At 44.3% G+C, this 25,283-nt stretch overlaps 1 protein-coding gene across 6 annotated transcripts in view; it reads right to left on the bottom strand.

Annotated features, from left to right (window-relative positions):
* Positions 1-25,283, bottom strand: part of Fhod3 (formin homology 2 domain containing 3) — a 425,120-nt gene that overhangs the window by 143,326 nt on the left and 256,511 nt on the right. For all 6 annotated transcript variants that reach the window (XM_006525826.4, XM_006525828.4, XM_006525830.4 and 3 more), the window contains exons 6-8: positions 20,928-21,022; positions 4,857-4,968; positions 115-209 (exon numbers count right to left, since the gene is read on the bottom strand). In XM_006525826.4, the coding sequence (XP_006525889.1) occupies positions 115-209; positions 4,857-4,968; positions 20,928-21,022 (302 nt within the window). The remainder of the gene's footprint in view (positions 1-114; positions 210-4,856; positions 4,969-20,927; positions 21,023-25,283) is intronic.

The raw sequence follows: 25,283 nt of genomic DNA, 5'->3' as shown, positions 1-25,283 counted from the left end.
TCCAAATGACTGAGTTACATCTATAAAGACCCTCTTCATATGTACCAAGGTTTAAGGCTTTAACTCCTATTTATTTGATGGTGAGGGCACAATCTAGAACACACATTAACCAACCTTGTTCACTAGAGTCATTGCATAAACCAATAGCTCTGTGTCAACTCCATCTTTTTCCTCCAAGATTTCCATGATGTTGGACCAGGGTTTGACACCTACAAGTAAAGCAAAGACCATTAGGAACAGCAATTCAACAACACACATTATTCCAATCACACTTAAGTTTCACCAAGGATTCCTGCCTTGGGGATGGAGATTGTCTTGTAGTCATTGCATTTGTAAGTGTGGACACATTGACAAGCTGGACTTGTGCCATCTTCCAATCAATATACTATCCTGTCTCATGTTCATTCTTAGTATCCATAACCATTTGCTTGAGAAGTCTCCTTTATTTTAAATATATAATCAAGTTTCTTTATGTGCACACTTTTGGGAGGAAGATTTTACTGGCTGGAAAACCTTTAGAACAGAGCTAGAAAACAGCTCACATTCAAGACCACCAAGTCAAACGGAAGGTCACAGAGGAGGAGACAACCTCTGGCACAGTTCCACACCTGAGATAAATATTAGAAGTGATGGAAGCCCTGACTTACCCTTGGGTTGATGGGCTGGAATGTGGACCTTTCTCTGTGTGATTCCTCTATAAATTATCTCAAAAGGATATTACTTATTTTTTGCTAGACAAATTAAATTTAAAAAAGAACTAAACACAGCAGTTTCCAAATGCTGGTCCTTGCATGGGTTGTGATAGAGCTGATCTTGGCCTTGAAATAAACATTTTACAGAGGCAGAGTCAGTATCACTTCTGTTCATCTCTGCACTATCAGCACAATGCCTGCGCTAGAGCACAGGTCAATAAAATGCCTGAGAACAGTAATGATTTCTGAGAGAGCATTTAGTATGGAAAGATGGGACTGCTTTACAAGAGTGAGAGGGAAGATACACATGGTGAGATGAGAAAGAGGTCAGAAGGACTGAAGAGTAGGCTTCCTATAAGACACGACACACAGAGATTAATCCCATACACAGAGATGGCATCTCTCCCAGGGAGGGAACCTGGTCTCATCCTTAGCTGAGTTATCCAGCCAGTTAGAACCACGTGATCCCCCACCTGTCTCTAAACTCTGAACACACAGACACGCTCTCCCTCCTGCTACCTACTAACTTGTTGCCTCATATTTATCATCAAACTCCTTTGCAGTAAGCACCAGGGTATAGTTGTTCTTCAAGCAACCAACAATGACAGCCAACCAGTAGATCCTTGGTCTCACTGTCCCAAGGAGTTCAGAAAATATCTGCTTGTGTTTCTAATGGGGCACCAATCTCAAGGACTATAGAGCTCCTAGCAGATAGCTAAAAAAGGACCATGCTAGGGAGAATTCACTGAAGCTCTGTGTCTGGGAGAAAACACTGCAGCCAATAGCTTCTAATTTTTCTGGTGTTTCCAGTCACAGGACTACTTCCTCGTTGTTTACTTTGAATCCAACACGACTCGTGAGGCCTGAGGATGGCAAAGCCAAGCAATAGTCAGGTAGTCCAGAGAGAAGGAAAGAACCTCACTCTTACACGCATGTGTGTACATGCACACACACACACACACACACACACAGACACACACACACACACACACACACACACAGACACACACACACACACACACACACACACACACAGACACACACACACACACACACACACACACACACACACACACACAACTTTTTAATTCTAGCCCCCAAAGTAAAAGTATAGTAAACTAGGCCAAATGAGGCATTGAAAATGTTTACATATTCATATTCATCAATATTAACTACTACCTACAATGTACTTTTTGTATGTTTTGCAGTAATGAGGACTGACTTCAGGGCCTCAGCATACCAGCCAGTCTGACACTGAGCTACACTACTGGGGCCTTGGTGATAGACATCGCTTTCTTTCTAGGCTCTCTAAGTGGCCCACTGTAGGCCCATGTCACAAAATGAGCCCTCTGGTGATCTCATAGGTGGCCATGCGTACTTTATAAACAAGGGAACCTGTTCTTCAACTGCTTTAGGTGGTAATGATTTTTTTTGAGGGCTTTTAATTTATTTTCTTAGTTTTATTTGCTGATTCTGAGGTTTTCCTATTGAAGAAAAAAAGAAAGAAAGACAACTGTCCCCACTTTCCCATGCCTGTTGTTCCTGCCAAGGAATGAGTCTAAAGCTTTCCTGTGGAGCAGAATTTATGGGTTCTTTGCACATGTGCCCAAGTGGACACGCTCAGCTCCTCTTCAGTCATCCCTGGCTCATAGGCTGTGCTCCAGCCCAGTTGAGAGGAAGCTAGAGACTGCTCTAAAACCTGCTGCTAGAAACACCTGGAATTCATGTTGCTCTCTGCATAACTCTATGATACATTTGTATGTTTAATTCCATCATAGAATCCTACGACAACTTTACTAGCAGTAAACCAAGATGACGTTATATGTATGCATTACAAAAATCACAGCCAAGACCACACATGTCCGTGAAGGAGCATGCTATTGAGCCACACATGATGAGGTTTCTCTGGGCTTTTCATTAGTGATATGCCTTTGTTTGCAGCTCTTCGTGTTTAGTGGCAGGCAGATGACAGAACTTGCCAAAGGTTGAAGAAATTTTATAGGCAAGATTTACCAAGCTGAGAAAACAATCTATGGGGATTTTTTTTTAACTAATTGAAAAAAGATGGCCATCATTTTGTCTTGTTGGACAGACTTAGGATAGCAGAGGCCTCAGGCTGGGGCTGTGGAATGAAGCTTGGATGTGGGAAATAAAACCCTGGGTTCATCTGAGGGTTATTCCCACTCCACACCATGCCCTGGATGTAGTAGGAACTCCAGAGATGCTAGAAGACCCTATTCAACAAAGCCAAAAAAAAAACCCTCAAAGCCATGAGAAGGATATCCATGTATCATGGTCGCATGGCAAGTGCCCTTGAGTTACCCAATGTTTAAGAGATGCTAACAAAAAGCCCACCCATTGTCCTAGAGTAACTCCACAGCTGGGGGTTTGAAAGACATATCCAGCAACGATGAACCAAGGGAGCCACCATGTTCCCAAATATCCACCATTTGCTTCAGGTTCTAACCACCTGGTTCTGAGGAAGCCAGTTTCTTAGCCACCGTTTGTCCTTAGGGCTGTTAGTTGGCCCTATAATCTGCTCATAGTTCCTATCTGGTAGCAGATGGCAACATGCTATGGTAGAGGGGAAGTGGGTGGGGTCTGGACCCACCTTCCAGACTCCAGCCTCTGTCCCTGTCTGAAGCTCTGCTATCTTAATGTACTCCTTCAGAGAAACCAGGAGTTGCTTCTAGGCTGGACTGACCATGTGTTGTGTAGCTCACCTGCTTGTTGACAGCAAAAGTGATTTGGGATCATCTGTAGACTGAGTTTTCAAACTATTACAGTCATGAAAAGAAAAAATATTATTCAAATTTTTCTTACTTATTTGAATCTTTGTTGGGATGGTAATGAAGGCAACCAAGTCCTCTTAGGAAGGAGAATGAGCAAGAGATGAAACAGGCACCCCAGCATTTCAGCTAAAAGCTTCACGCCACTACAGACCATAGCATGGTTTAGCTACAGTCCCTCCTCCCCTCCTCCTCCTCCTCCTCCTCCTCCTCCTCCTCCTCCTCCTCCTCCTCCTCCTCCTCCTCCTCCTTCTCTTTTCAAGAGAGGTTCTTTCTAGGTAGCTGTGATGGTTTGTATTTGGTCAGCCCAGGGAGTGGCACTATTAGAAGGTGTGGCCCTGTTGGAGTAGGTATGTCACTGTGGGTGTGGGCTATTAACACTCTCATCCTAGCTGCCTGGAAGCAAGTATTCTGCTAGCAGCCTTCAGATGAAGATGTAGAATTCTCAGCTCCTCCTGTACCATGCCTGCTTGGATACTGCCATGTTCCTGCCTTGATGATAATGGATGGAACCTCTGAACCTGTAAGCCAGCCCCAATTAAATGCTGTCCTTATAAGAGTTGCCTTGGTTATGGCATCTGTTCACAGGAGTAAAACCCTAAGACCATAGCCTAAGCTAACTTCAAACTCATGGTGGTCTTGCTTTAGCCTCTTCAGTGCTAAAATTATGTGCAGTACAGGCCACTCCACTCTTTTCTACCTGTGTGTAGCATGCCTATCTGCTCAGGACAGCTGAGCACTGGAACAGTAAGATGGAGACAGAGCCTATGAGTGGGATATACTCAAGTCAACAGATGACAGCACAGTAGAAAGAAAGGTTGTTTGGGAGCTCTGTGAACTCATGAGATAGGAAGGGGTGTTACAGAGCAGGAGGGAGATGGCATGGCAGGTGGTCCCTTACACAGAATGGCTCAGATGTTTTCATGCTGTAGGCACTAGGGACCTGCTGACAGGATTAGATAGAATGATGAAGAACTGTACTTTAGGGAGGTGGGTGATAGTAGGTCAAGAGATGCTGAGACCCCCCGAGCAAGCCACTGCATGGGCAGGGGGAAGGAGGGCAGAATGCTCAAGGAATAGCTATGGATCAGTGAGACACAGGGCAAAGAAGAGAAGACAAGACACAAGGTGACTTGAACTGGATTGGGAGAATAGATGCTCTGTGTGGTTTCAGTGATAGAGGCAAAAGACGATGGTCTGACAAGTTCTGGCTAACTCCACACATGCATGTTCTTCATTGTCATGTCCATTGCCAGCCATAATCTCTATAGCTTCCACTCTAGAGCCTTCACAGAGATGTCTCCACACAGAGGATGTTCCGAATAACTCACCAGAAGATGGGAAGCCTCCCTATCTAAAACACTGGGGCGCTCACCTCTTTTGGTGTCGACAGCAGAAACGGCCTGAATGAGAAGTGGTGCATTGGACTCAGAATACTCCACAAAGACCAGAAGAAGCTTCAGGGCTGTCTTCACTACCAGGCGGAACTGGAAAAAGAGACAAAACATCACACAGAAGCATAGGCAGCCCCGCCCACCTGAATGCATTGTCCCCTTCATCCACAGCCAGCACCCAGTGATCCGGCCAGCCTGGAGCTCCTCTCTGGATCACCCAGAATCCTTCACTGGTTCCTCACTTACCCTTTACTCGATACTGCAGCATAAAGCTATAAGTGCTTCTCTACTGTAAAGATTAGGACTCTGAGGCAGAGCACACTGTCCATGCTCACACAGCTAGTGATCAGTGGAAACAAAAATTCAAACCCAAGGTATTTGACCCCAGAATTCATACTCAGCTTGCAACAAAGTAAGACAGTACATGCTGAGCTGGGGACTTCATTTGATCCCGATGACAGCAGTGACAGTTTTAATTTTTCCAGTGAGGAAGCAGGCACAACATGTCAAATGACTTGTTCTAGGCCACAAGTGCTAGCAAGCTTGGATAAGCAAGAACCCGAGCCAACTCCCCAGTACTTAAAGCCAGGCATAGCAGGCTGCCTGGGGCCTTGGAACTCACAGATCCAGGACCCACAGCTCAGCATTTGTGAGGAGCTTCAGCCAGCTCAGAATCTTTCTTTACCACAGTAGAAATCACCCTCAGAGACGCTATGAGCAACTTACTCAATGGAAGCTAGCATGCCTTCCTAACTCCAGCTTCTTCAGGCCTGAAAGGATGCTGGGTCAATTTCCCAACCTCCCAGTTGCTGCTATAATCTCTCCCTCAAAACCTCCCTTCCCTTTATCTCATTTTCTTCCAAGAGAGAGAGAGAGAGAGAGAGAGAGAGAGAGAGAGAGAGAGAGAGAGAGAGAGAGAGAGAGAGAGAGAGAGAAACTGACTCAGAACACCAAGCCAACCTCAGGCTATCACATCTCAAGCTGTCGCTGCCACTGTACAGCTCACAGGAGAGACAGTCAATCTTCATCATCATCTTGACTTATCTGATTTACACTAACTTAGGAAACCAAAGGAAAGTTCTGGGTGTATCTGTGAGGGGGTTTCAGAGAGAATTAACTTTTGGAAAAAGGACCCACCCTGAATATAGATAGTGCCATCTGATGGGCTGGTGGACTGGATGGAAGAAAAGAGGGAGAAAGAAGAAATCAAGATGAATGTTAGCATTCCCTCTCTGCTTCCTGGTCCACAGGGATGTAGAGAAACTATTTGTAGCTCCAACTTTGGTCAGCACAGACTATGATGGTCCTACCTGCCATATTTTGGATTGTATTCTCTTAAGCCAGGAGTCAAAACCAATCCTCCTTCCCCCAAACTACCCCTGCTGAGTATTTACCTTGTCATAGCAAAGAGGGAACAGTTTAAAACACCACCTGCCCAAGTCCTTTCTCCAAGGTCGTTCCATGCCTTGGCCCCAGGCTCTTTCTATGATGCCACTTTTTACCTAGATAATTATCTGTCCTGTCCTTGGTCCCACTCTTCACTGAGAAAAAAAAAGAAAAAAAAAAAAAAAAGAAACTCTCCCAAGACTTACTACAGCCCATAGCTCTACTTCCTCTCTTCCCAGTGACTCCCTGTGATCATCGATCCAGATGCCAATCTCACAGGATTCAGAATCTCTACTGAGACAAACTTCCCAGCACATCTGGAAGGGATTTTTCAGCCTGGGTCACTTCACTTCCCTGCCATGGTGGACAATATCTTAAAAATGTGAGCCAGAAGAAACCCTTCCTCCCCAAATTCATTGGATGCGAGTATTTTGTTCCACCAACTAAACAAGCAATTATTGCACTCTCCACCCAACACAGCTTGATAGGAACATGATTTTATCTCCACTATTCAACTCAGCCATCCAGGTCCATGGTGGGCTGTGTGCTATCAAATCTATTGGTCACTCCATGGATTTCACTCAGCCCTCAATAGCGTATGACAGCCAATTGCTCTCTCTCAGAACAGGGTGGCTAGTCTCCTACCTGAGCAGTGACTCCTCCTCTTGCACCTTTCAGGGTGCTCAGTTGGCTTTGTGAAGACCTAAAACCTTCTGCCTGGGCATTCTTTCTCCCTTTTTCCACACACCCTCTAAACAAGTTTATCCGATTCCTGGGTTTTAAAGTCCATCTAATATTGAATGTTAATTGTCTGTTGTTTTTCAGGTCCTGACTGGACTCCTGGGCCAGACTGTCTTACAGCCTTGGTATCTCTCAGATGCTCCCCCTTGGTTATTTAATATGCCACTACCAGCCAGGGCTGTTCCTGACATGGTCCCCACACTGTGACAGACTTACTCAGGCAAGTTAGTGGAGTCTCATGTGAGGTAGAGCTTTCCTCAAGGCATGCCCATCTCCCTCCACCCAGGGCCATCGCAATAGCATCCAAGGTTGTGCCCCTGACATGCTCTCTGTAGCTTACCGCCAACTTGGAAACTTCTCTCCAGCCCTTCCCCTCCCTGGGACCAACACTACAGGCCTGGACTTCCCTTTTGTAGGCCTTAGAAATGCCACTTGTGAAAACCAGCGTCATGAGAAGGAGCCCCTTGTCAATGACCACATCAAAGAGCTTCTTTGCAACCTGCTCATGACTGAGCTAGCTTCAGAGGCACCTCCTCTAGCCATGGGAAACTGGAGCCCATGAATGAGTGGCAGGAAACCATGTAGCATACATACATATCCATAACCATCCTCCCCATGATTGAGTACCAGAAGCCACCTCTAGATTCTTTTTAGCTCCACTGAGTGCCAATGCTGAAGGAGCAGCTGTTTGATGACATTGTGTGGGACACGATGACAAGGAAGAGCACCTGCATGCTCAGCAGAGACACCATTTAAAGCCGAGTCTTTTAGTCATGATTTGTGGGCTTTTCTATGAGGCTCCTACAGACATAGAGACCAGATATATTTGGCTACTGTTCCTAAGGACACAAGCTACCCATCACGATTCCTCTGACACAGGAGAAGCCACGGAGCCAGTTGTGCACGTGAAGGTGCCATATCTTCACTGAGCTTCTCCTTCCAGCCCATCAGTCATAGCCCCAAGCCAAGCTAAGCCAGGCAGAGGTCAGACAGAGGTCAAACAGCCCCCAGGTGTCCCCCTTCCAAACACTTGAGAGTTCCTAACTCCTAATTCTAGTCTATTGGCCAGTCCTACTCTCTCCTCCTTCCTTCCTGTCTAGGAAGAGGTTAAATTCCTCAGCATTTTCTCAACAAGTACAAGGTTTTGTGGGGGGTGGCAGTCTAGAAGAATGAACTGTGTTTTGTATGTTTAAAGCTGGAGAAATGCCTTCAAGTAAATACAAACCCAGCAAGTCCGGGCTTGGTGGCTTCCTCTGGAGGGAGACTATCATTATGTGGTTCCTGGGAACGAACCTGGCAGCTGCCCAGTGTGTGCTCCCACAAAGCTGGTTTGAGCAGGGTCTACTTTGTCAGTCCCATAGAATCCTTCTGAGCCTCCGTGCAGTCATAGTACTTGACTTTCACTGTCCCTGGTACCCACAATCCCTAAGCAATGCCCCCTCCTGATGGAGATCCCTTCTTCCTAGAGAAGCAAGTCTTCCTTTGCACGCTGTCCTCTCTGGTGCTAGAAAGCCTCTGTTTGGACTTCTTTGGGCACCATCGTTTTATTTTATTTTTTAAATTCCTAAACATGGTTTCTATGTTTAGGAGCTCTATGACTTAGCTTCCACTGAGTTTATGTTTGGTGCTTTCGGGACCTTTACTATGCCAATGAATAGCAAGCACATTAGATAATTAAAGTGCTTTAGAGGCGAGAGCACTGGAACATTCATTTGGGGCAAATTCCTGATACTAATTGAAAGCATGTCACAACTCATCCTCGAATGCATCCAGGGCTCCTACTCAGAAATTCCACATTAGCAGTATTGTGAAGACTTGGGGGTGGGGGGAACACTACTTCTAAATAACTCCATAGTAGCCTTCACTTACCTAAGAGTTACTCTGTGAGCAAAGCAGCCTGCACAGGGGCCACATACCTCCCCCTCTAAGTCCAGCACACTGCCTCTTCCGAAGCTCTTGAAATCCCGTTCTTGCTGCTGAGAGGTTAGCTCAGTGTTTTCATAGCATGCATGGGATGTTTGGTTTGATTCCCAAATTCACAAAACCAAATCTCATCTTAGACATATGTGCACAGGAACTGCAGTTCTAGGATACTGGGACCGGGCGAACAAAGGAGGCAGGCTTAAGGTGGATAAAGAAAGGAGCATCCCAAACAGGGAAGGGTGAGAACAAGCGGCAAGGATTCCAGAGAATTCCCCCGCTGCATAGCTCAGACCCTGATGGCTTCTCAGAGACATCACACCCTCAAAGTATCCTTCCAACTTCAAAGGTCTGATTTTCAGCTCAGACTGAAGCCCCTTCCTAACCTAACACATACAGTTTCACTACAATGCATCAAGCACCCGGCACCCTGACTAGCCCCGAGAGGCAAATCAGAAAGTTCTCGAGAAGCAAGCATGTGACACCATGGGATGGTTGGTTCATCCATCATGAAGAAAACAGGCAGGTCACATAGCAGCAAGGAGTGAACTTCAGTAGCTCAAAATCAAATGAGCTGAGGATGGCAGGCATCCCACTGCAGGAGGTCTTGCTATCTGAGGCAAGACCTCTAGAGAAAAAGAAAAAACTATAACCCTGGATGGGTGAAGTGGCTGGCCATGTTTGAGTCCCTGCCAATCCACAAGTCTTTGCTTCTACTTCCAATAGTGTCGAGAGCCCCTCTGGGTCCCTGAGCACCCTTTGAGACTCTGAGAGTAGAACACATGGCCATGCTTCAAGGACACGGCCCACTGTATACTAAGAAAGAACTCATTCTCCCCCTCCCCACACAGAGAGCATCACCCATGGGATGGACAATGAGTGTTCTCAGAGGGGCAGCTCTAGACTGTGATGACAATTGGGTAAGCTCAGAGCTGGTCCCAGCTAGCCCAGCCCCTCTCATCCCCAGTGGAGCAGCAGAGCTGTGGAAAGGCTGGGAGGTCCCTATCACATCAACACTGCCACTGGACAAAGCACCTCAGGCTCCAGGCACTGCTGTTGGGCTTTGTTACCTATATTTTATTTACATTCTAAGCGTTCTAGTTGAACTCTGTTCACTGGAACAAAGAAAAGTATGAGGGTCTTTGTTGCTTCTTTTTAAATAGCATCTCATGGTATGAAATAGCTGGCCTCAAATTCCCTATAGAGTTAAGGACCAGTGCTTAATGTCTAACCCTCCTGCTCCTACCTGCTGGGATTATAGGTGTAGTTCACCTCACTTGGATTTTTTATAACATTTATTTTTTATTTTATCTTAAATGTTTCTCTCTTCTTCCTTTTCCTCCCTCCAATCCCTCCATGTGCCCCCACTTTGCTCTTTCTCAAATTCATGGCCTTTTTTACATTAATTGTTGTCACATGGTTGTGTGTGGATGAATGCGTGCATGCATGTGCGTGCTTGTATGTTGCATTACACACACAGGAATAAAACCTCCCCCATCCATCTAATGTTATTTGTATGAAGATGATTTCAGGGCTGACAACTTGGCATTGGATTACCAATTAGACTCTTCCCTGGTGAGGGCCACTCTGCCTGCTTTCCACATTCTTCAGTAGCTTGCAGTTCTTTGTGAAGGTTGAGGCTCCGTGAGGTTTTTCCCTTCCACATTAACGCGCCGTTTAGTGTTCCGGTCTTGTTTAGGCAACCATGTACCAGAGGGATAGGGAGTTTGCTATCAGATTTTGTCTCCTAAAAAGTGCCAGAGAAGCTACACCAGTCACACTCAGTTTTATGTGGTGCTGGGGCTCAAACTCAGAGCTTTATAGGTACTAGAGGTACTAGGCAAACACTCTATCAACTGAGTTACAATTCCCAGCCCTGGACAATGATGTTAATATTGTTTATGTTATTCTAAAACATGTATCTAAGCAGGGCGTGGCGGTAGTCCCTGTGCATGAGAAGCGTGCAGAGGCTGGGAACACGCAGCCACCATACTTCATGAACACTGAGTACATTTGCAGTGTGGCTGGACAGAGCGCTACTCCAGTGTGCTTGGTAGTTTGCACTCTGTGTTCCTAGTCAGCATAAAACAGACTCCGATGAGCCTTCGTGAGAGCCAACGTGCCGGTTAAATAACCAAAGACAGAGCCTCCACATCCCGCACCTATGCTGGATGCCAATGTTGGTTTCAGAGAGGATTGAGAGGCTTAGCAGGTTGGTGTCACCATTGTGCTTCCCTGGGCTTTGATGTTCCTAGTGAGCTTGCAGGGGGTGTCTAGGTTTTCGATAGAGTGCAGCTACCAGAAGCCGGAAAAGAAAACGAGGCAGTTTCTTAAGACTGGGACTTCATGTGCATTTCACTGGACTTAAGGAAATAGGGACAATGCAGTAGGCAGGGTAAATATGCCACTCAGCAAGTACAAACCCAAGGACCCCAAAAGCTGTCTAATTGCCAAGTCCTCTCTTAAAAACTCAACAACCAGAAAGAGAAAACAAGTTCCCAACCTTAGGACGTAAGTTGCAGAGAGGATTAGGGAAACACACATGATTTCGTTCCATTTCCCATGAAAGCAGCATAGGTATGTGCTATAAAAATGGATGCTCATCTTTAAACTAGATTAGAAACGGTAAGACAGCCTGATCTATATGGCTGTACCATATTGTTTACACATTTACCTATACTTTAGAACAGACTAGGTATCTGACAAAATCAAACCAGACATGTTGGCTCATGCTTGTCACATCACCGCTAATGGCTGAGTCAAGAGGATCTCTGCAAAGTTTGAGGCCAGCCTGAGCTATAAAATCAGTTCTAAGTCAACCTAGTCTGTAGAGTGAGGCCTTGTCTCCTACCCCACAGAGAATTCCACTCATCTTTAAAACCCCTTACTTAACATTTTGTTCAAATGCCACACACTCAAGTTGAAACTTTTGAATAAGCAGTTCAAACTAAGGCCTAGGGGTCTCCATAATTATTAAATAGTTCAACAAAAAACTTAGGCTCCAAAATCTTTTCCTTCTCGACCTCTAATAGACTGCTTGCAACATGATATGGGTAATTATCAGAAACAAAGCACAGGCCCAAACATAGTACCTCAAGTTCAGAATTCTGGGCCCTGGCCCACAAGAATTCATAGGGAATGAAAAGATCAGGGTTGGCACATGAGCCAGGACAGGAAGTCACCTGCACCAAGTCCCTGAGCTATGGCCTTAGAGACTGACAGCTGCCTGCTTCTGACAGTGCAGTTTGCAGAAAGGAAGCCAACTCTGTAACAGTGAAGCCCAGGGGGTAGGGTGGGGGACTGGAAAGGCCTGAAGGAACTTATCAGTAGATAAATTTTGTGAAGTATAAAACAGAGCCAGCTGTCCAGAAATGAAGATTACAAACAAAATGAAGAGGTACAAATCTTTATGATTAATTTAGGTGTTTACCTGGAGCTTTGTGTAAGCAGTAGAAAATATCCACTTTGCTAAATTTTCCAGATATTTAACAGCATTAAGAAGAGTCATTTGAAGGCCTGAGAGATGGCTCAAATACCCAACATGATAACCTGGGATTGACCCCCTAGGACCCACATGATGGAAGGAAAGAACTGACATGTCCTCTGACCTGCACACATGAACATGTGTGTGGGGCAAACATGTCCACATACTCACACACATTCATGCAAAATAAATAAAATGTAAAAAAAATGAAAAGGGTCAATTAATAAAAATAACATTAACTCGCTCCTTTACCAATGAGAAAGGGATTCCAAAGCCTGGCAGAACACGCCAGTCAAGGGGCATCTTGTTACTGCTTGCAGAATGGGATACTGGAAATCAACAAGCTTGGATGCTTTTACAGGAAGCAGCATGCCCAGTTTGGGGTACAAAACCCCACATTCTAGGAGGCTAAAATAACTTGTTACCTGGCCAATTTCTAAATGAGACCAAAGGAAACTGGTCAACCTGGTTCTTGTCCTTACCCAGGAAAGAGCCCCCCATCTTTCCAACTGGCTCAAAACACAAGCTTTGTGGAAATATGACAGATAATATTTCCCAAGGAAAATAACTTTTCTTTTACAAACAAGTAGTCCTGGATGCGTGCCAGCAGATGGCAGGTAAGCCTGGCACAGTGAGTGCTGTCGGGAGAGCTTGGTTGCCAGAAGCCTCCAGGAAGTGAGTGAACGTGCCAGGCAGAGACAAAGCCCCAAGGGAAGGGAGCTAAGAGCATTGACAAAGGGAACTCCAGCCTGCAGGCTCCTCCTGGGATGGCTCCCAGAACTCCCTGCCTCTGCTGCCCTGAGGACCATCCACCATCCTAGAAGATGGAAACAGTATTTTCACTGGGGAAAGGGTACACTGGCTACTTGAATTTCTGCATTCTTTCAAATGTGTTCCCAGGTTTGAGTCCCCAGTGGTGACTCGTCCTCTAGCTGCTGGGGCATGGCTGTGATCTCTGGCTACATGAGCAGAAGCATCAAGGTTCCACTCCTGCTTTTACACCTTGCATTTACAGGAAAAATACATTTGCAATGGTGAAGCGGCAAGGCTAGTGTATAATGACGCTGTTTTGAGAACAGAGGGAACCTAAGTAATGCTCCCCGGAGCCACACAATGGACTAAAGAAGTGATACTTCTCTCAGTGACGCCCCTACGGGTTGTCCCTTCGAAGGCTTCGAAGGCCTGGCCTTATCCTCTGGTCTCACTCTGATATCTTCCAAAAGCAAGAGCTTGTGAAATCCAACATTTAATGGGGATGAGGGAGGGGCTCAAGTGGGAAAGTACTTGCAGTCCAGACATAAGGACCTGAGCTCAACATCAAAATGTATTAAATAAAAGGGAGGTTGGGGGAGGGAGGGTGACTTGCTTGTAATTCTAGTATTAAGGAGACAAGAGAATCCATTTCCCCACTCCTGGACAGTTAGTCTAGCCTTCTTAGTAAAAGACCCTGTCTAAGAAACACAAAGTGTCTAAGGTATAACATCAGAGGTTGACCTCTGACCTCCAAACACCAGCACACACATGTGCATGCACACAGGAAAGAAATTACATACACTGGACTTAGTACTCTGAGTGTGCACAGGCAGAGGAGCCAGGACTGCACTCTGCAGGGACACTGACTCTGTAGCCACAGAGTCATCCTGCCAATAACACATGAATACATGTGGGTGACACAGGGAGCTTTAGAAATCCTACCTGCCTAATGGAATGTGGATAAATACAAAGTTCAAATGCAACTTCACCCACTAAATAGGTTTTAATGATATTAAAATAGCTTTAAATAGAGCATCCAGTCTGAAGCCACTTGATTGACAACGTGAGAAACATGAAAAAACTTCCATGAATCACAGCTCAGACATGCCAGAGACCATTATATGGGCATTAAACTTTAAATATTACAGTGACACAGAAAATGTTTAGAATATGTTTAGGGCTTACTATATAAGAAAACTTTAAAAATAAATAGAAAGAAAGGTTTCAAAGTGAATCACCATGATAACTCTGGTAGGACTTCTGAGTTGTATTTTTGCTTGTTTTTACTTTTTAAAATTTCTACAGTTTAATACAAAGAGAACATTTTGCTCGTATAATCACAGAAAAGCTCAAATGGTAGTTTTTATAATAATATCAAGATGTTGAGAACATCCATAAACTTGTATTTTTTCCTTTAATCTCTTCTCATTAACTTCACTATGAAAATTAACATTAGCCCAACTTTTATTAATGAAACACTTATTAATTCAACTCATTTTAAAGTCAATAAAAAACATAAGCTCCAATTGCAGTACTGATTTAAGACAACGGTACACATCAAGGAACTGATTGGTATTCTGAGAATGTCTTTGGCATGGCCATGTAGCATTCAATGACGGAGCAGATATCATGGTGTTCAATATGTTTACAATGTGTTTTTAAACATAAAATTTATAATCGGGTATTTTCCTACTTAGCTGCAGAGAGTTAACATTCTTAAATTGGAAGCAAGAAAATCTCCAAACTGAAGGCTGGGGAGATAGCTCAGCATGCCAGATGTTTGCCACATAGCACGAGGACTAGACTTTGGGACCTCCCACCCAGGTAAAGGCCGAGTGGGCATGATGGTCTGTCTGGAATCCCAGGATACAGGAGACAGACGCCAGATATCCCCCAAAAAGGTGGCTAGCTAGACTAGACAAGTTGATAAGTTCTGGGTTCAGGTGGGAGATTTCCTCAATAATACAAAGAAGAAAGCAATCAAAGAAGACACCCCAAAATCATCCTCTTACCTCCCACTCTGGCACATATGTGTGCACACCCATGTGAACAAGAAAACACACAAATAAATGCAAAAAAGAAAAAGGCACGTGATCATGAAACCTGTCACTGATGTTGAGCCTGTCCTGGAACTGGGGGTGGGGGAAGAAAGAACGTGGCTTGAACTGCAGAGGGGAGAACAATTTCCTCTACAGAGAGGAAAAGGTGTCTGCAGTGGCCTAGCTGAGGACACAGGGGTAGAGCCACCTTACCAAGCAGCAAAACATGCTCAGGTGTGATGGTTTCCATGAGTTTTTGAAAGCCAAATGTTCCACCACAGCACGCAAGCCCTAGAAACTACAGGCACAAAGACCAGCTGTAGGAGACTCTTTAGAAAACTGCTGTGGGCTCCTGGGGCAGGTCAGGAGTCAAGCTAGGCCCGGCAGAGGTCTCTCATAGTGTAAAACCAGACATATCAGCAACTGCCAAAAAGGAGATTGGTGCATATGAACTCCGAAAAAAAAAAGCATCGTGTAGCTTTCTGAACTCACCACTGATCCCTCCCAAAATGTCCCAGGAAATTTTTAGATGGATGCTTCAAGCCAGAAGAGAGGACTAGGCCCATCAGTCTTGACTGAGCATATCTCTAAACTAGGATGTTGAGAGAACTTCTCAGAAAAAGAGCTATTAACAAATGATACAGGGCACAGGGCCAGGAGCAGTGCTCAGAATTTTACACATTTGTATCTGCTCAGCTTGCAGACTATTTCCATTTTATAGATGAAAGATGACCCACATGAAGGCTGTGTTGGACCCCAAAGCCCTAGCATGTGCTAGGAGATGCAGTACGTCTTGATTTTAGAAAGGTCTGTGAAGACATTGGCAACAGTGGGTTAACAGTCAGAGAGGCAGCTCCCCACTCACTTCACAGTGGCCCTAAAGCACCCCAGTCACTGTGTTGTCACAGAGCCTGTGCTGGTGGGTCCACACATTCTCGCTCCCCTCTCAGCATTCTGGTCTATAATAAAGAGGCATAGCTTATTAAATTTATGTTATATAAAACTGGCACTAGCCATTAAGATGATAAATGGCCAAGGCAGAATTCACAATTATCTTGAGGCTGGAACTGTGGTCTGATCAACAAAGAAAATTGCAATGGCTTGCATTTAGATACACAACCATCAGTCACGGACATGTAGAAAGAAGAACTGGCAGGCATGGTGTATGAGAAAAAGCCAGAGATGTTTAATGGACCGCCAGGCCAATTTTAGCCAGCACCCAGGGCTGCTGCTAAAAGGCCCACTAAAGCAGAGATAGAATTTATGGAAGAAAATGTCATATCCCAAGGAGGCTTTTATATACCTTCTACCAGCTGCAAAAAGAAGCCAATGACCAGTAGAATGAGGGACTAGTTATCAGGTCCCTGTAATATCTAGAGCAAAACATACACTGTAGCTTTGACAGGCTTATAGAACAGTCATCTTTACAGTTTTAATTTCAAAATGTGCATGTGTGTGCATAGTCATGTGTGTATGACTCACTACGCAGGAGTCATGCACATTTATTTCTATTTTTTCCTTTATTTTGCAAGAAGTTCTCTTATTGGCCTAAAACTGATGAGGTCGTCTAGGGTGGCTGTCCAGTCAACCTAAGGGATCCCCCTATCTCTATCTCCCCAGTGCTGGAATTATAAGCACATCACCATACCTACTGTGTTGTTGTTGTTCTTGTTTAATGTGGGTCCTGGAAACCAACCTCAGGTCCTTGTACTTACACAGAAGTTCATTGATGATTGTATGTGTATGTGTATGTGTATGTGTATGTGTATGTGTATGTGTATGTGTATGTGTATGTGTATGTGTATGTGTATGTGTATGTGCATGTGCAATACAGACATATCCTCAGTCCCAGACAACGACCTTTAAATGCTCAGAGCACCTCCACAGGGGATCAGAATGCCTGACAAACAGTAGACCCAGTGGTTCGTAATGGTGTAGATGAAGATGCCTTCCCTGTAAGAATAGCTTCCCAGCAACTCTGGTGTCCACGAGGGTTGAGCCACGTGGAAGGGACCACTTCCTTTCCTTTCCTTTTCTAGAATTAAGAATGTGACTCATGATGTCATGACCATCTTAAACATAGCTCAGCATTTGCCACAGCTAGGGTTCTATAACTATACGTAACTAAGAACATTCCTCATGTTTTAGCCTCCATGTGGGTCCCTGGAGTGATCACATATCAGTGACACAATACTTGTGACTACAGGACCAAAGGGCTACTGACTCTCATCTCCTTGGCAACCAGCAGTGTCCTGACACAGGGAGAGAGCACTGGGACCTGGGATCACTTGCTCAGTTCTCCTTTCCAAGCTTAATACCAACTTCCACGTTCCTGCCAAAGGCTCTAGCCCACTCCAAGTTGTGACTCACTTCTTATTCCTGCTTCATGTTTTCTAAATCCAGAAATCTAGGCCTCAGTAGCTGCTCTTTAAGATGTCTCCACATTGCCCTCTTTTTCATTTTTAACTGCAACCCTTTCTCAGACCCCACCACTTCATAGTAACTGCTGCCATCCCTGCCATCTCCCCCCTCCTCTATCCCTATGTTCCACATGCTGCTGTCCTAATAAGGCTTCATGGGGAGAACATGAATATGAATGTGTGTGAGAGAAGGTGGTACGGTCCTTTCCACTTCTCCCTAAACTAGTAGCAGGGGTTATATAAGAGCAGTGTGCACATCTTCACACAGATGCAAAGGAAATCCACTACTGTCTGATCAGCAGCCTGGCACACGGCTGGAAGAATGAGATGCAGTGGGGCTGGCAGAAATAGAGGGCAGGGTGAGCAAAGGTAGATGGGAATACAGAAAGGATGGTTTCCATGGCAACATCATGAGCCTCTCTGATGAGGAGATGAGAATCTCTCCAGGGCCAGAATGGAAAACAGAGAAGGTTTTCTATATGAGGGTGATAAAAGGCCAAACTATAGAAACAGGATTATCCTATCTCAATTAATTAGAATTCCAGGTGCATAAAGAGAAAAGCTATATACCCTTAACAAGTCATTGTGGGGGTACCCATCTTGTACCTCTGACTGAGGAGTTTAAAGATGGGCTCATGTAAACAGAAAGACTTTATTAAAAACATTTTGTGCTTTCTCTTTTAAAAGTCATTATTTGGCTGCAAATACATCATTTTCTTCTCTGGAGTTTCAAGTAACTACAAATGTGCATTGCATAACGACCCTCTGGCAGCGGCAAAGTCACATCGTGTTGCCTTTCATGGGAGGAAAGTCAAGCATTATGAAAACAGAACAACAGGATTCCTTTTTTAACCAGCACTTCCTTTATCAGTGTTGTGCCTGTATAAGGCAAAGCCAGCAGGCTGTCAAGGCAAACCTTTCAGGTTTAAAAGCCATGAATCTGTCAACAGAAAAGACTAAAGCACAGCTTCCCTTGCCTTCTACACCTGAGCTGGGAAAACCTAGGTGGCTGTATTGTTTAATCTGAGTGCTAAGGTCAGAACTGAGGCTTCATTCTCCAAACCTAAAGGTCCTGGTTGAGGCACCTATTCTTCTTCCAGATCTTTCACTATCCAGATGAAAGAGAGGGACAGAGTATCAGCAAGTTTTGTAGAGTAAAGGGCATCTCAGGAGAACTGTGCTGGGGAAAAAGAAAACCTTGCCCGTGGCTGCTGTTTTTGCATTCAGCTGCTGACCTGGAATGGAGTATACCCAGTAGGGTGATTCAAGATCTTGTCTGACATCACCATGAGTGAGTCACGAGCTTCAGGTGTCATCAGTTGTCACCCCCTCCCCCAACCTCACTTTTTCTATTTTTAAGCAGAACCATAGGCGCCAAGGCACAAGCTCACTAGACTCCTCTATTTGCCTAGCCTCACAATGCCTGAAAGTCAGCAAGTGCTGAAGAATGGCTCTTGGGAAAAAATGAACAGTGAAGAGGAAAATGCACATGTTCTACAGAGTCTAGTGCTAATGATGTCCGGGGGTGGAGAAGAGACAACTGGTCAACCCAAGATAGAGCCTGAGGAGAGGAGGGACCACAGAGCAAGCAAGGACTCCGAGGACCAGCCAGTCAAGGAAAGCATAGTTCCTCTGTTGATTTCTGATTTTATGATTCTCCACGTTATTTTTAAATGCAATGCAGATTTTCCCCTTGTTCTCCTGTTCAGTTCATTTTCCCTGCAGAGTGAGTCCAAAGAAAACAATCAAGATGGCTGTGGTGACACAGGCCAATGGCTGTGATTTGAGTCTGCTACTTCCTGTACGTCCCATGTCTTCTTTATACTTTTCTTTTCCTTTTCAGGTTTTGAGCCAGGATCTCAAACTATAGCCTAGGCTGGCCTTGAACCTGTGGTAATCCTCTGTCTCACCCTCCCAGGCACTGGAATTTTAGATATGAACCCCTCCCCCCCACCAATGTTTCTAGTTCTTTTTAACCCTTCCTCTTCTCTAGGACTTTCCATTAGTGTTGCTATCCCAAAGTACCTGAGGCTAGTTGTTTGTTTGTTTGTTTGTTTGTTTTAGAAGAAAATAGAAATATAATTCTGTATATGTTGACAAGCAGGGACACATCTAAGATCTCCATAGCACAAGTGAGAAAGAGTCAGACCCTCTACTTCCAAGATGGCAGCTAGTTGCTGCAGGTACCAGAAGGGACATAGGTCATGTCCTGATATAAGAGAAAAGCAGAGAACAAGCCTACTCTCTCAGGCCATTGCTTCAACAGTAACAATCCAAGACCAAGGAGGTTCTTATTGCCTTCCTCATGCAAGGCCACACCTTCTCCACTGTGCTGTATGAGCCCCTAGCACATAGGTTCAGGATACACACTCAGACCACGGCACCCCTTTCTACATGTGCTCCTCCGTGCCCTCCCCTGCCCCCATGCCACCATATCAGTCTTGTCAAGACCATGAAAGAGCCATAAAGATTTCTTAATCCAGTCATAACATGTATTTAAAAGTCCCTTTTTATTTCAAAGAAATCTCCCTCATCTCTCCAGATTTTAAGGTCATAGACATTAGTCAAAGAGCTATGGAGAGACCTGCTTCCAGACAAACATGCTGGCCAGAAAGGCCTCCAAGCAAATGTAAGGAAGACAGAAAACACCAACACAGAAGACCAGATACAAATCTCCCTCTAGCCTAGCTAAGTCAACCTCATAGACCCAGCATTCCACTTCATTTCCAAGGCCACTTGTCCTAGCTTCAAAATAGAGTTGTTTCTATTTTCCATGGAAAACAAAGCCAAAAGATATGGGAAAAAGCATTTTCAGTTGCCCAAGGAAAAATAGTTTCTCTACTATGAAATGAGGGAAATTTTTCCTCATGACAACACTGGGAAAGGAAATCCAAGGGCCAGGAATGGCACTGGACTCTCTTGCCTAGTATCTATGACCTATACTCATGTCATCCTACCACTTGAGGTCACAAAATATAAGGGGCACATAGGTACTTTATCTATAGCATAATATTTTAATTAAACACTAAAAACCAAAAGTGCCAAAGGCATTTGATTACAGCTTAAGAGAATAAAATTTCATAAGCTATCTGTGATTAAACTGAGCTTGAAAAAAAAATCTACAAAGGGTGAATCATCCTTTATACCAAGACAGGACTTGAGCAGAGCTGAATAGGATTGTTCTTTGCAAAACCATTTTAAAAAGGATTCTAAAAAAGAACCAATGACTTGGAAACTGAGCAAAACTGTTCCAAAAGAAAAGAAAAACAAAAACATAAACATAAACAAAAAACAAAACCTTGGTCTTACCTTCGACCCAACGAGCGTGTAAAGCCACTGGATGGTCTCGCTGTGGTTGATGACGCCATTCATCCCATCCACATACAACATAATCTGACCCAGAGCTGCAGACAGGGGAAAGAAACAAGGAGACGTTACCGGTTTATGTGTAAGCGCAGCCTTCAATGGTCATGAGGTCAACTGAAAGTTTCGTCACTTTAAGGGTACTGTTTTTTGGTAAGGGCACCAACTCTGAAGCTAAGGGTGAAGGTCTGAAATCTCATTTCGTAACTGAAAGCACTGGAGGCTATTCCTGGCCGCTGGAGGATCTAACTACAGCACTGACATCAGTCACCGCTGGGCTTGTGCATCTTGATGTATACATGCTTGCTTCTCTATCCTGATGTGTATGCTGCTCAATACAGGGTCAAGTTGAACATGAGATGGCACCTGGAACCAAGAGGGCACGTAACGGTTCCCAAAACAACCAGTGTCCCTGGCTGCAGTCCCGTGTCTTGTCAAAACATTCAGAGGGAATGCAATTTTAGCTTTTTAGAGAAAGGACAGCCCTGTATTTAAGTGTTGCTTTGAATTTTCATAAATGAAAAAACTTTATGATGGAAAATGTCAGACTTTTTTAAAAAAAAGTGTCCTGGCTAAGCATGGTGGCACTGACTTGCAATGCCAGCTACTCTGAAAGGCAGGGTAGGAAGATCACAAGTTCAAGGCCAGCATGCCCAACTTAGTGAGACAGGGTCTCAAAATTTTAAAAATGCAAAGAGGGCTGAGGTTGTAGCTCATTGACAGAGCACTTACCTAGTGTGCGCATACATGGCCTTGGGGAACCCCCAAAATAACCTGTCACACACCAAAGCTTAAATTTTTAGTTTAAGGAAGTGTAATCGCTCTTCTATTACCATTCTCCAAGAAGGAAGTGCAATGTATTATTTTGAACAGCTTCATTAACATCAAAATAATTTTGACTGCAGACACTGCTGAGATAGTGAATATCCAAATTAATCAGGTTTCCTAGAATCATGTCCACCGCCCTAACCACCTTCACATCTCAGTTGGAAAACTGGAAATTATAGAAGAGTAAATGAAATGATCCCTCATCCCTTAGTCTAAGGATAACCATCTGAATTTAGGAAATAATCTACATGAAATGGCACTGATTGAAGAAAAAAAAAAACCACAACACAAAATAGGTTCTGTTCTGGGATCTAGGTAGACAAATGTATGGTGACACTAAAAATCCCATCATTCCTCATCAAACAAAGGAGCAAATAGTCAAACGCAGACATTCTAAGGAAAACTGTGTCTGAATACATAACGCTAAAATGAGAGGAATGTCTTGAGTACATACTTAACACAGTAAACATCACATAACACATTCTAGCTAGTAACCAAACACTGGAGACATTCTTACTAAGAGCAGGACTTAAGCATTTTTCACCTGTTGATGTGCGGGAATGTAAGTGCACACATCCCATGGCATCAGGTGGAAGTCTGGGGGAAATTTTCCAGAACTGGTTCTCCTCTTCCACTACATGGGTTCTAAGGATTGGACTCTGGTCATCAAACTTGGCAGCAGGTGTTTTTACCTGCTAAGCCATCTCAGTAGCCTCAGCGATAGTTTCAAAATGATACTTGCACAATCACTCTATGCTGCCGTAGAATTTTAGGCAATTTTTTTTTTTTTTGGTTTTTTTGAGACAGGGTTTCTCTGTATAGCCCTGGCTGTCCTGGAACTCACTTTGTAGACCAGGCTGGCCTTGAACTCAGAAATCCGCCTGCCTCTGCCTCCTGAGTGCTAGGATTAAAGGCGTATGCCACCACGCCCGGCTTAGGCAATTTTACTATGGCATGAAAACCAAAGAGAGATAAAGGGTTGTATAATAATACTGTTACTTTGTATAGTGGATAATATTGTTACCTTTTCACACTATATTACAAACTCATAACACTTAGAAAAAAGGATAAGATTATAACAGCATGAAGATTGTTCTCCCTATAACAAAACAAATGCAAATTAAAGACTAGGCATGGCTTGTTTATAATAGCCAGAAGCTGGAAAGAACCCAGATGCCCCTCAACAGAGGAATGGATACAGAAAATGTGATACATTTACACAATGGAATACTACTCAGCTATTAAAAAATGAATTTATGAAATTCCTAGGCAAATGGATGGACCTGGAGGGTATCATCCTGAGTGAAGTAACCCAATCACAAAGGAACTCGCACAAAATGTACTCACTGATAAGTGGATAATAGCCCAGAAACTTAAGATACCCAAGATATAAGATACAACTTGCCAAACGCATGAAATTCAAGAAGAACGAAGACCAAAGTGTGGACACTTTACCCTTTCTTAGAAATGGGAACAAAACACCCATAGAAGGAGTTACAGAGACAAAATTTGGAGCTGTGACGAAAGGATGGACCATCTAGTGACTGCCATATGCAGGGATCCATCCCATAATCAGCTTCCAAATGCTAACACCATTGCATACACTAGCAAGATTTTGCTGAAAAGACCCAGTTATAGCTCTCTCTTGTGAGACTATGCCGGGGCCTAGCAAACACAGAAGTGGATGATCACAGTCAGCTATTGGATGGGTCACACGGCCCCCAATGGAGGAGCTAGAGAAATTACCCAAGGAGCTATAGGGAACTGCAACCCTATAGGTGGAACAACAATATGAACTAACCAGTACCCGGGAGCTCTTGTCTTTAGCTGCATATGTATCAAAAGATGGCCTAGTCGGCCATCACTGCAAAGAGAGGCCCATTGGACTTGCAAACTTTATATGCCCCAGTACAGGGGAACGCCAGGGCCAAAAAGGGGAGTGGGTGGGTAGGGGATTGGGGGGGTAGTTATGGGGGACCTTTGGGATAGCATTGAAAATGTAAATGAGGAAAATACCTAATTAAAAAAAAAAGACTAGGCATGGGCTGGTGAGATGGCTCAGTGGGTAAGAGCACCCCACTGCTCTTCCGAAGGTCAGGAGTTCAAATCCCAGCAACCGCATGGTGGCTCATAACCATCCGTAATGAGATCTGACTCTCTCTTCTGGAGTGTCTGAGGACAGCTACAGTGTACTTACATATAATAAATAAATAAATAAATCTTTAAAAAAAAAAAGACTAGGCATGTATTATTATCCCTTCAATCAGCAAGGGTGTTTTAAACATCACTCAGCAGTCAAATACTAAGCAGGTCAAAAAAGTGACTTCACATGTCACTGAGTTACGACACAGCAGTTTGGAAGAAACCCTGTAGTAAGGCCATTTTGTGTGGCCTTCCCTTTCCCCCCTTCCCCTTTTCCAGTCCTCAGTCCCTCTTAGCCTGTCTGCTAAGTCAGCCTAGGGGTGCAAGGATGTTAACTGGACCCTATAACCTCCTGAGAAGCCCACTCTGTGAGGTTCACCCTCCCCTCACAAGACCCAGAACACTGGAATGATGGTTTCTACCCAAACTGCTCAGGGGCCACTGTTAACAAGACAATAAATATGAGAAGCTGGGTTACTGCTAGAAAGAGGGACAAGTGAAGAAGTTGATTCTGTCAGCTTCTCGGATTGGAGATTTGTGTTTAATGCCTTGGCCTAACACCAGGATGATCCAAAACCCACCCTTCTAAATAGATCTTTGTAGCCCAACATCAAAGCGGGAGCTTTCTTCCTGCAAAACACACTCTAGACACAAGGTGGCGCTAAAGAGACTCGACTGAGCTGATCCTGCAAAAAGGAATTAATAGCAAAGACCCACCAAGCAGAAAGTGGGCCTGAGAATAAAATCACAGAAGTAAAGAGGTGTCGTAGTAACACGCCTATGTCTAGGTCACAGGGAGCCATGAAATGTGTTGATCTGTGTTTTCAGATACACAACAGGCAGAAGAGGGGGGTGGTGGCACCCTAGTCCCCCTCAAAAAAGATCCCTTGTGAACCTTCCTTGTTTGGTCACAGATGAAACCTACTGGTTTTTCTGTGTTTCCATGTATCAAAAAAGTGAGACAGTAACAATAAGATGCCCACTTTGCAGGGGCACTGGTAGGGACCGAATTAGAATGGGGTCCGGGCATGCCCCTCAGTGTGTTCCCACATCAATCACACCCTGACTTGAAGTGTGATGAACCTCAGCTCTCCAAGGCTGGAAGCCCTTACCGCTCACCCCTCTCAGATGCAGGGCATGGGATCTTAAGGGGCCACTCCTGCCCAACCCAGCATCTCCACGACTTCCTCTTTACACAGTTACTTTACTTTTTATATTTAGCTGTGTGATCCATTTTGAGATAAATTTATACAAAACTTAAAGTTCTAGTTTGCCATTTAACTATCCACTTGCCTTAAGGCCACTTGTTAAGAGACTTTCTCTATTTATTTC

This window comes from Mus musculus, chromosome 18 (assembly GCF_000001635.26).
Source record: "Mus musculus strain C57BL/6J chromosome 18, GRCm38.p6 C57BL/6J".
NCBI classification, from domain to species: domain Eukaryota; kingdom Metazoa; phylum Chordata; class Mammalia; order Rodentia; family Muridae; genus Mus; species Mus musculus.
Note: the sequence above shows the minus strand (reverse complement) of the source record. Positions and strands in the feature narration are given on the sequence as shown.